Source organism: Carcharhinus amblyrhynchos, chromosome 9 (assembly GCF_965287045.1).
Source record: "Carcharhinus amblyrhynchos chromosome 9, sCarAmb.v2.hapA, whole genome shotgun sequence".
Lineage (NCBI taxonomy): Eukaryota > Metazoa > Chordata > Chondrichthyes > Carcharhiniformes > Carcharhinidae > Carcharhinus > Carcharhinus amblyrhynchos.
The window spans coordinates 44,684,515-44,697,040 of NC_137332.1; the positions used below are offsets into that span (position 1 = coordinate 44,684,515).

Sequence of the window (12,526 nt, forward strand, 5' to 3'; positions counted from 1 at the left end):
TATTACCCTGTTTGATTTCTTACTGTACCTAGGTGCTAGTTTTTAATTGTTTGTGCGCATGGACACACATGGACAAAATCTCTTTGCACACTATAGCTCCGAGTCTTTCACCATTAAGAAATCACGATCATTTGCCTTTCATGAATCCAAATTGGATGACCTCACACTTTGCCATGCTGAACTTTGCCATAGTTTTCCCCCACCCACTTAGTTTGATCTTTTATAGCTTTCTGTTTTCATCTACAGAGCTTACTGTAATGCCAACTTAATGCTATCTTTAAACTTGAATATAAAACTGTACACACTGTGAGCTCTGTAGTCAGGAATGCTTCAGACCAAGTCTTTTTTGGACTTTGGAATTTTCTGAATTATAGAGTGATGTTAGAATGCCGAACCACAAGTGTGTGAACTGGAAAACATCAGATATGAATATTTACCTGAAATGTAAAACAGTGTGAAAACGTTATAATGCTGTAACAAAAATACTTTTACTTGTACAAATATTGTATCTTCAGTGTTTTTGCTCCCAAAATACTGGACTAAAATGATGCCAATGTTGTAAAAAGAATGAATTAGCTCTGCTCAAAATGTTTCTGTACAATTGGTGTTTCTAAACAATAATTCCTGGGCAGGAAAGATGACAGTGTACCTTCGTTCAAGTGATTAATATAGATGGTGAAAAATTGAGACCTCTGTATAGACCACTGGGGGAACTCTCCGTTCACCTGACGAAGGGGCTAACCCGAAAGCTAGTGAATTTACTATCAAATAAATTGATTGGACTGAAACCTGGTGGTGTCAGACTTTTTAGAATGTCATTTGTCACATGCTGTATCTCACTCTCCAATAATTTACTCCGTATCAGAAGTTACCTCCAATTCCTTGTGTTTTCAATTTTGCTATTGAATCACATCTGAAACTTACAGAAATTGATGAATATATCCATTGACACTCTGCTATCTACCATATTAGTGACATACTCAAACAACTTTTGTCAGACATGTTAATCAGTTATCACAAATCCTATTGATCTTTTGGTCACTTTCCGTTTCTGATGATAGATGCCAGGTAGTCTTTGTATAAAGATGTTAAACTGATTAATCTGTAGTTAACCTCAAAGAACTGCTCTGACAAAGGGTCACCCAAACTCAAAACATTAGCCCTATTCTCGTTTCACAGATGCTGAGATTTTCCAGCATTTTCTGTTTTTGTAACCTGTAGTTATTTAGTTTTGCCCTCAGTCTGCTCTTAACTAGTGTTTGTAATTTCTCAATCCAAAGGTAAAATTCATGAAGTTTGGAAAATTAAGACAAAAACACCTATTTCTTTTAAAACTCTTGAAAGAAAATTATCAGTCTTATGTTTAGGTAATTGTACTAATAAGGTGCAACGGAGGTGACCTCATGCCTGCATTTTCCACTCATGGGATTGACGGCAGGGGCTCAAGATCCGGCAAAATCCGGAAATCGCACATCTCTGGCAGTGCCAACCTTTGCCACAGTAGTGGCAGGAGTGGACCCTAATGGGAGTCTTGGGGTTGGGGTGTGGTGGAGCATGCATGTGTAGTGGGGAATGAGAGGGCGTTCATTAAGGAGGGAGGAAAGGGCAGTGCTTACTGCTGGGAAGGTAGGGTTTGGTGGGGGGGAGGTGGGTGGGTAGAATGCCAGCATTGATGGAATGTGGGGGGGAGGGGTGATGCCAGCATTGATGGAATGTTGCGGGGGGGTGGGGGGAATGCATTGTTGGAATGTGGGGGTGATGATGACAGCTTGGGGGGTGCTGTTGAGAGACACCAGTGTTGATGGGGGGGGGCAGTGTGGTGGAGGAATGCAGAGGGTGCCACCATTGATGTTTGGGGGGTTGGGGATGCAGTGATGAGAGATGCCAGACATGGGGGGTGAGGGGGGCAGGGTCGATCGAGGTGTTCAGAGGAAGAGCCCCTTCTTGGTGGCGCCCTGACCTGAGTGTAGCCAGGCTTGTGTGTTTAGGCCACATCCTTCAAAATGATAGTGTAAAATGCTGGTTTTCAGTCAGACCCTGCCTGACGCTTTGCCATTTTTTGGTTAAATTTTGCCCAACTTGGCACGAGAAAATGGATCATAACTTTGAAGTAGAAATAGGCTATATGGATTGTGACAAAGAATGAAAAGGAGTCAAATACGTTAGAATCACAGAATCATAGAGTGCAGAAGAGGTCATTCGGCCCATTGAGTCTGCACCGACAAGCTCCCACCTAATTCCATCTGCCAGCACTTGGTTCATAGCCCTGAATGTTATGACGTGCCAAGAGCTCATCCAGGTACTTTTTAAAGGATGAGAGGCAACCCACCTCTACCGCCCTCCCAGGCAACACATGCCAGACTACCACCGCCCTCTGGGTAAAAAAGTTTTTCCTCACATCCCCTCTAAATCTCCTGCCCTTCACCTTGAACTTATGTCCCCTTGTGACTGACTCTTCAACCAAGGGAACAGCTGTTCCTCATCTGCTCAATCCATGTTCCTCACAATCTTGTACATCTCAATTAGGCACCCCCCCCACCCCCCCATCTTCTTTGTAGAAGAACTTTGTTCTTTGTAGAACTGTTTAAAGCATTTATTTATTGTATTTACTGCTTTAAGAATTCTGAGGGAGTGGTTAGCAGGCAGTTGTGGTCCATCAGATTTAAATATCAACTGACCACAAGGTGAAGCCTTCCATTGTTTGCTGGAGCAGACGAGTGAAGGAGCAGAGAGAGAGCTAAGATTTTACCTGTTAAAAACCAGTTTAAAATAAGTTTAAAGCACTTTGTTCTTTGTAGAACTGTTTAAAGCATTTATTTATTGTATTTACTGCTTTAAGAATTCTGAGGGAGTGGTTAGCAGGCAGTTGTGGGCCATCAGATTTAAATCAGCGCCAGGTTTAAAAGGAGGCCTGGTGTAGACAGCGGGCAGCGTCTGAGCGGGCAGCGGAGTGAGAGGGAAGCAGAGTGAGCTACTAGGGCTTAATATCAAAAAGGGCTGGAAGGAAAAAGGCCAGGTGAGTTCGTTTGAAAAACAAAAAAAACAAAAAAAAAAAAAATTTTTTCAAAACTACTACAGTAAATAATGGAGGGGCATGTGATGTGTGGTTTCTGTGGGAACTGGTGGACCCTAGGGTTCATCCCAGTGACCATGTCTGCAGTAAGTGCAGGTTGCTGGAGGAGCTCCAGCTCAGGGTAAATGAGCTGGCCTCTGAGCTACAGACACTGAAGCTCATCAAGGGGAGAGAGGGTGCCATTGTCAATGGGGTGCAAGTGACATCCACCCCCCCTAGACTGGCTAACTCTAAGGGTCAGGGACAAGAGGGGGCTACTGGGAAGAGGAAGGGGGGTGAGGAGCGGAGGCCTCAGCCTCTTAATCTGCATAACAGGTTTGAGGTTCTTGCTTCCAGGCTGGACGAGAACGAGGCAGGTGAGGTTGGTGAGCAAGCTGCACACGGTACAGTGCTGCAGCAGGACATAGGCAAAGAGAAAAGGAAAAGAAACGTAGTAGTTATTGGGGATAGTGGGGTGAAGGGTATTGACACTGTCCTTTGTCACAATGACAAAGTGCACAGAAGGGTGTGTTGTCTGCCTGGTGCTCGGGTACGGGATGTCGCAGCTGGGCTGCAGAGGAACCTGGAGTGGGAGGGTGAGAATCCGGTCGTTGTGGTACATGTGGGTGCCGGCGACGTAAGCAAAATGCAGACTGAGGATCTGGGGAGGGAGTATGAAAAGCTTGGAATGGAATTAAAAAGTAGAACCGACAAGGTGGTTATCTCTGGGCTACTGCCTGAACCGTGTGCAGATGGGCGTAGGGTTGACAGGATTAAGGAAGTGAATGGGTGGCTCAGGGATTGATGTGGGAGGAATGGGTTTGAATTTATGGGGCATTGGCACCAGTATTGGGGTAGGTGGGACCTGTTCGGGAGGGATGGGGTTGGTCTGAACCGTGCTGGGACCAGAGTGCTGGCGAATCGAGTAAAGAGGACTGTAGACAGGGCTTTAAACTAATTGGGGGGGGGAGGGTGTGAGGGTAGGTGACCTTACGAGGTCTAAAGTTAAGGAGAGTGTACATGTAAGGGAAGAGGCCGAGGATGTCCCAATAATAGAGGGAGTAGGGGGCGTGAGTATAGTTGGTGGCATTGCAGCAAATAGGGTCCAGGTGAAGGCTGGGATGAAAGCACTTTATCTGAATGCACGAAGCATTCGGAATAAAGTGGATGAGCTGATGGCACAGATCGACACAAATGGATACGATCTGGTGGCCATTACAGAGACGTGGCTGCAGGGTGACAGGGACTGGGAGCTGAATGTCCAGGGCTATCAAGTGTTTAGGAAGGATAGGCAGGAGGGAAAAGGGGGGGGCGTAGCTCTACTGATTAAGGATAGCATCACGGTGGTAGCAAGGGATGATATTGGAGCCAAGGAGCAGAGGGTGGAATCGTTGTGGGTGGAGATTAGGAACAGCAAAGGGAGGAAGACGCTGGTGGGTGTCGTCTATAGGCCCCCGAATAATGATCTGGAGATGGGGCGGGCTGTTAACGCGCAAATAAGTGCGGCGTGCAGGAATGGGACGGCCGTAGTTATGGGGGATTTCAATCTGCATATTGATTGGTTGACTCATGTTGGACGTGGGGGGCTCGAGGAAGAGTTCTTGGAATGCTGCCGGGATAGTTTCCTCGAACAGTGTGTGTTGGAGCCGACGAGGGAGCGAGCTATCTTGGATCTGGTGCTATGTAATGAAGCAGGTAGAATTAGGGACCTTGTGGTGAAGGATCCTCTTGGGGAGAGTGATCATTGTATGGTGGAGTTTCTGGTGCAGATGGAGGAGGAGAAAGTGGGTTCCCGGACACGCGTCCTTTGTTTGAATAGAGGGAAATACGGTAGGATGAGAGAAGAATTGGCGAATGTGGACTGGGAGAGCGCGTTGGAGGGAGGGTCTGTTGAGGAGCAGTGGAGGATCTTTAAGGAGATCTTTCTTGGTGCTCAACGGAAATTTATTCCGATGGTCAAAAAGGATAGTAGGAGGAGAGGTAATAAGCCGTGGATAACAAAGGAGGTGAAGGAAAGTGTTAAACTAAAAGCGGAGGAATTTAGAGTAGCTAAGAGTAGTGGGCGAGAAGAGGATTGGGAGAGGTTTAAATGTCAACAAAGATTGACAAAGAAGTTGATAAGGAAGGGTAGGAGAAACTATGAAGCTGGGCTAGCGCTTAATATAAAAAAGGATAGCAAGAGTTTTTATAAATATATAAAAAGGAAGAAGCTGGCTAGGGTGAATGTTGGTCCTTTAGAGGATGAGAAAGGGGACCTAGTGGTAGGGGATGGGGATATGGCTAAGGTATTGAATAACTTTTTTGTGTCTGTCTTCACGGAGGAGGACGTGAATAATTTGCCGGGTGTTAGCGATAGAAAGGTGGTAGGACTGGAGGGTCTTAATGACATTACTGTTACTAGAAAGGCGGTGCTCGACAGACTGGAGGGGCTGATTGTGGACAAGTCCCCAGGACCGGATGGAATGCATCCGAGGGTTCTGAAAGAAATGGCGGAGGTGATAGTGGATGCCTTGGTGGTTATTTTCCAAACGTCGCTGGATTCCGGGGAAGTGCCGGATGATTGGAAAACGGCTAATGTTACGCCGTTGTTTAAGAAGGGTGCCAGGCAAAAGGCCGGTTAGTTTAACGTCTGTGGTAGGTAAAATGTTAGAATCTGTCATTAAGGAGGAAATTGCGAGGCATCTTGAAGGGAATTGCTTGATAGAGCAGACGCAGCACGGTTTCATTAAAGGGAAGTCGTGTCTGACAAATTTACTGGAGTTCTATGAGGATGTGTCTAGGGCGGTGGATAGAGGAGAGCCGGTGGATGTGGTCTTTCTAGATTTTCAGAAGGCGTTTGACAAAGTGCCTCACAAGAGGTTATTGCAGAAGGTCGAGGGACATGGAGTTGGGGGTAGGGTGTTAGCGTGGATAGAGGATTGGTTGTCAAATAGGAGGCAGAGAGTGGGGGTCAACGGGTGCTATTCGGATTGGTGGATGGTGACTAGTGGAGTGCCCCAGGGGTCGGTGCTGGGGCCTCAGCCTTTTACCATTTATATAGATGATCTGGAGGAGGGAACCGAGTGTAGAGTGTCGAAATTTGCTGATGACACCAAGATTGGGGGAACGGCAAATTGTGCGGAGGGTGTGGAGAGTCTGCAGAAGGATCTAGATAGGCTGGGCGAATGGGCCAGGAAATGGCAAATGGAATTTAATGTTGGCAAGTGTGAGGTGGTCCACTTTGGTAGGAAAAATGGTAGGAAGGACTATTACTTACGAGGCGAAAAACTGCAGCAGGCGACGGTGCAGAGGGACCTCGGGGTCCTTGTGCATGAGTCGCAAAAACCCAGCTTGCAGGTGCAGCAGGTGGTCAGGAAGGCGAATGGGATGCTTGCCTTCATAGCGAGGGGGATTGAATATAAAAGTAGGGAGGTCTTGCTGCAGCTGTATAGGGCATTGGTGAGGCCGCAACTGGAGTACTGTGTGCATTTTTGGGCGCCGCACCTGCGTAAAGATATTTTGGCCTTGGAGGGAGTGCAGAGGAGGTTTACTAGGCTGATACCGGAGTTGAGGTGGTTGAGCTATGAGGAGAGGCTGAATAAACTGGCTTGTACTCGTTAGAGTTTAGAAGAATGAGAGGAGATCTCATTGAGACGTATAAGATGATGAATGGGATGGATAGGATAGAGGTGGAAAGACTCTTCCAGCTCAAAAAAGACAATAGGACTAGGGGGCACAGCCTCAAGATAAAAGGGGGGCGGTTTAGAACGGAGTTGAGGAGGAACTTCTTCACTCAAAGGGTGGTGAATCTCTGGAATTCTCTGCCCGTTGAAGTGGTGGAGGCTGCCTCGCTAAATATTTTTAAGACGCGGGTTGATGGGTTTTTGATAGGAGAGGGGATTAAGGGTTATGGGGAGAGGGCGGGAAAGTGGAACTGAGCAGCGACAGATCAGCCATGATCTTGTTGAATGGCGGGGCAGGCTCGAAGGGCTGGATGGCCTACTCCTGCTCCTATTTCTTATGTTCTCTTCTCCAATGACCACAACTCAAGCATACCCAACCTCTCTTCATAACTTAAATGTACCATTCCAGGCAACATCCTGATGAATCTCCTCTGCAGCTCCTCCAGTGCAATCACATCCTTCCTGTAATGTGGTGACCAGAACTGCACACAGTAATCCTGCTGTGGTCACACCAAAGTTCCAACGTGATTTCCTGTAGTATTCTGCAGACCACCTCATAGTGAAGGGAAGTAGAGGAAGAAATATGTAGGCAAATCTATAGAATTATTTAAAAAAAAATGAACATGGGAGATTTCAGCTTCCCCCAATAAATTGGCACAAGAGGTAGGGAACTGGGAAAATGAAAGGAATTTTTATGGTGTCCAAGGCTCATTTCTTGAGTAACGAGAGGAAACGTTGCTAAATTTAATAATATGAAATAATCAATGCGGAAAAGCACAGCAAGTGTAGCAGAATATCTAGGCAACAATGATCATGGTATAATAAAGTTTAAAATAAAGATGGAAAAGACATAAATGAGCCAAAGAACAAAATTAAAGCTCTGACAAAGGGTCATCCTGACTCAAAACATTGGCAGTATCCTCTCTCCACAGATGGTGTCAAACCTGCTGAAATTTTCCAGCATTTTCTGTTATGAGCAAAATAATAGGTCAGAAAAAGCTACTTTTGAAAGAATGGAACTAGGGAAGATGGGCTGGAAAAAAATGACAGAAATATAACAGCAGTTGTGAATATTTAACGTGATTATCAATACAGTTCAGGAGAAATATATTCCTTTAGAAAACAAAACTAACTACCCAATAATGAAACACCATGAATGAATAAAGAGGTAGGATGAAAATTGAAATGTAAAAAAAAGCATACTCTTAAGTTCATAGACAATAAAGGAGATGGTGACAAATGAGAATAGAAAGTCATTAGGAATAAAGTAAAAAAAAAGCAAATTAAGACCACAAAATTAAACTATCAAGGAAAACATAAAGAAATACTATTCTACAGATGTACTGTAAATATAAAAGAAAAGATGGGATAGGGATGCTGTAGGTAAACTCCGCAGATAATGACAGCGAACTTTGCCACAGTATTTGTCAGGGAGACTAATATGGGCATGGCACTCAAGGCAGAGATTAAAAAAGTAAGGACGTTTAAACTGGAATGGGGAGATATTTGATAAACTATTCAAACTGAAAAAGAGTGGAACTTCTGGTCTGGGTGAATTGTATCCAACCATAAAATGAAGCTGGGGAAGAGATAGCAGAGATACAATTACATCCATTTGAAACAATTCATTAAAAAATGGAATAAGTCCAGGCAACTAGACCATTAGCTTAATATCAGTGGTAGGAAGTGGAATGAAATCTTTTCTCAAAAATATAATAGAAAAATATGTAAAAATGGAAAATATAGTAAGTAATCAGTTGGATTTAAAAAGGGAAGGTAATGCTAATCAACCTTTTTGAATACTTTGAAGAAGTAATGGGAGGTGTAGATAAGGGTAATACAGTAAATGTAATATATTTGGAATTTTAAAAGACCTTTGATAAAACACTGCACAGTAGATATTTGACTAAGATAAATTAGAAAGCCACATACTTCTTAGGTTATGAGAGTCAAAAGGGGAAAAAGGAAACTAACTTCAGCTAACTTCAGCTGAGTGGTTCCATAGATAAATTCCTTTCATGTTTTATTTTAAAGCTGCCTGGTTCCTGCATTGGGAAACTTAACAAGCCTGACATTTCATTATCGTCTATTATAATCTTTCATGAACCAGCGTTTCATTTTGCCACTTTTTTCTCAATATATTTATAAAATAAACTTTTGCTGTTAGCTTTGTATATCCCTTATTTTACTGATCTCTTTTTGCATCTCTTTTACTTTCTTTGTATCTATTTTTTTTAATATAGCTTTCCCAATCTGCTGGAGTTTCAGGAATTCCATAGTTGTGTGGTCTTGGCAGAAGTGAGTGTGAGTACAAGATGATGTATGAGTTGGTGCAAAATTTGTACAGGGACAGAGTAAACTGTTCTTCCAAACTAGTTGCTCGAGAAATCATTTTATATGCACAAAAAATAAACATAGAAAATAGGAGCATGAGTAGGCCATACAGCCCTTGAAACCAGCTCCACACTCATTATGAACATGGCTCGCCATCCAACTCAATAGCCTGATCCCATCTCTTCTTTCCTCCCCCCCCCATATCCTTTGATCCTCTTCACCGAAAGGCTATATATCAAACTTCTTGAAAACCTACAATGTTTTGGCCTCAACTGCTTCCTATGGTGGTAAATTCCACAGGATCACCACTCTCTGGGTGAAGAGATTGCTCCTCATCTTCTAAAAGGTTTACCCCAACTCCTTAAACAATGACCGCTGGTTCTGGACACCACCCACCATGGGGAATATCCTGTCTGATCCTATTAGAATTTTATAGGTTTCTATGAAATACTCCCTCATTCTTCTGAATAAGGGTGGATATAATTCTAGCTGACCCAATCTCTTATCTATCAGTCCCGCCATCCCAGGAATCTGTTCCTCACGTTGGAGAAAAGTAAAGTTTAAAGTTTATTTATTAATCACAAGTAAGACTTACATTAACACTGCAGTGAAGCTACTGTGAAATTCCCCAAGTCATCACACTACAGCGCTTGTTCTGGTCAATGCATCTAACCAGCGTGCCTTTCAGACTGTGGGAGAAAACCAGAGCGCCCAGAATAAACCCATGCAGACAGCGACTGAAGCCGGGAATCGAATCAGGGCCCCTGGCACTGTGGGGCAGCAGTGCTAACCACTGTGCCACTGTATCCTCATGCACTGTAAGATTAGAAATGTTTTGCAGGAGCTAGTTGGGGACAATTTCAGTATAAACCCTTTCTTCCCAAAGTTAGATAATGATAATCATTTAAAAAAAAGTTACTCAATTCCATCTTTCTGGAGACTCGTCAGTTCAGTTGTCCGTTCCTTTGATGGAACCACTCAGCCGAAGTTAGCTACAGCCACCCCGTGTGAAATCCCCAACATCAACATTCTTTCTGGTCCTGGACGAGAAGTAATAATTATTTTAGCTTCCTGTTATGCATTTCTATGCACCCAATTAGTTCTGAATTTTGGTAAATATTCTGTCCCCATCAGATCTAGGACCAAAAAAAAAGCACCTCCAAATCTATAGAATTCCCAATGGAATATCTGGCTGACATTCCTCGAAATAATAGAAGCTAAAATTTTAGAAAAATAGTCAATGAAATATGACTTCTGGAGGCTGACTGTTTTAAAGGGGCATTGGGAGAAGTGAGTAGAAATGAAAAGCTCGGCTCAGCTGGCTGAGAAGAAAGCCCAGTGAAAACAGACCAGTGAATCGTGCACCTTCTCAACCCACTGCTTTTCTCTGCAGCAAAAGTGGTGGAGACTGCCATGTCAGAGTGGGACTTCTAACCTACACCAGGTGATGTGTAACAAAGAGTTGACCACTGCAGCACAAATCATTGTCTTACAATATGGAAGGCTTCCACAAGAAGTCAATTAGTAGGAATGTCTTTTTAAAAGTCACCTTGGTGGATAGTACTACATATTGATCTCTTTCGCTCTTCCTAACTCACACTCTTCCTTTGATACAACACTATTTCGAACTTTTGTAATAAAATAAAACGCTGAGATATTAGGAGTTTCTTGAAAGGGGCAAAAACACAAACTACATATTTTAATGGTTTACCATTAGCAATTTAGGTTGTAATTTTATTGTGATTTAGGCAAGAGTTAAGCAATGTTTTTGTTTTAATTTTTAAGAGATACTTTGTTTGCATGCTTGGTATACACTTGCACAAGTATTGATAACTACTAATCTTGGGTATGTTTTAATTGTTTTTGTTTTTATTTTTCTAAATTTTAACCTTTTGATTATTGAAGTATATAACTCCCATCCAGTCCAATTAGCTTTACGTTGGTATTTTACAGAGCATTGAATGGCCAATTGTCAGTTTGTTAGTTATTTATATTCTTGTTTTCAGCTGTTGCTGGGTTGTGGAAAACCTTTGTCCTATGTGTTTAAAGATAAAATTGCAGAGCAGAGACAAAAGTGAATGGAAGGTCAAGTAGAAAGTAGATTTTGAGATGACTGCATAAATCTGAAAAGAACTTCAGAATTCAAACAATCTACAGTATCCATTGTGTGGAAAGTTCCATAATGTTCCTTCCATTGTAATGGGGACTTACTTTGTGTGTTTTCAGGAGTATACGGAAATGGTGGCAAGGTCTTCCTCCCGACAAACAGGAGCTGCTTAAGGACTCTGTGAAAAGGAACAGGTGGAGAATTCTATTCGGCATATGTAGTCTGTCAGGTTTGATTGCAATATATTTCTGGACCCACTTGGACAAGAGTCCTATCACAGGACGTACTCGCCTACTAATGTTCAGCAAACGACAGTTTCTTCAATTAGTTGAATTTGAGTACCAATCGGTAAGCATGAATTTGGTATGCAATGTCTAAGTTATAAACCTAGCCCTTGTGGCTCACAATATAGATTTATCTGAGGTTGGAGTGACTTGTAAACGTATTTTCCATTGAAAAAGAGCTTTAAATTACACTAATATTTTGTGATACTTTCCAAACCTATGTTAATTCTATGATCTAACACTACTGGATCCAACTAAAATATATATATATTGAAATATTCTGCATAAACACTTCTGTTGAAATTCTAATGTAAAAATTTTCAGAAGGCAGCTTTACTCCTGCTATTTCTCTATGAGTCAGTAGATGGCAACCTAATAGGATTTTAAAGTGTTAATCCAATACTGAATGTAAATATAGAAATATCAATGCACCTATTGCTGGCAGCAGCATGGCGCAAGGGATCTAACCTTTCCACAATTTAATTTCTAGCTCCCTTTCATTTGAACATTAAGCTTTTTTACTTGATTATTTTGATCTCTCTTAATTTTTTTGCATCCTTAATATATTTTCTCCACCTCTTCAAATTCTGCTGTTCCTGGCTTCCTGTGACCGATAGAAATCTAGCCTCCTTCATATCCTCTGCTGTTTTGTATCCTACAACTTAGGATACTTGTGGCTGTTTTACACTTGGTTGAATGTATATGCGACAGGATTCTTCCAGTGTTTTCAGGTAGCCGCTATATGGTGTGTTATTCTGCTATATTTGTATCTTCCTTGAGTTCAGAGAGTTACAGAATTGTTGGAGCCATTTCAGGCCCCGCTGCCATTTTTTTTAAATCAGTACTTGGGATGTAGTATAGCTGGCAAGGTCAGTATTTATTGCTCATCCCTAATTGCCCTTGAGAAGGTATTGATGGGCCTCCTTCTTGAACTGCTGCAGTCCATTAGGCATGCATACATGCACAGTGCTATTAGGGAGGGAATTACAGGATTTTGACCTCGCAATAGCAAAAAAACGTTCCAAGTCAGGATGGTGTCCAACTTGTAGGGTAACTTGAATGTAGTGGTGTTCCCATGCTTTTCCTG

At 42.7% G+C, this 12,526-nt stretch overlaps 1 protein-coding gene across 3 annotated transcripts in view; it reads left to right on the top strand.

The window, feature by feature from the left end:
- The window catches only part of oma1 (OMA1 zinc metallopeptidase), a 60,612-nt gene that overhangs the window by 8,975 nt on the left and 39,111 nt on the right, over positions 1-12,526 (top strand). For all 3 annotated transcript variants that reach the window (XM_080195544.1, XM_080195543.1, XM_080195545.1), the window contains exon 3: positions 11,275-11,503. In XM_080195544.1, coding sequence (XP_080051670.1) covers positions 11,275-11,503 — 229 coding nt within the window. The remainder of the gene's footprint in view (positions 1-11,274; positions 11,504-12,526) is intronic.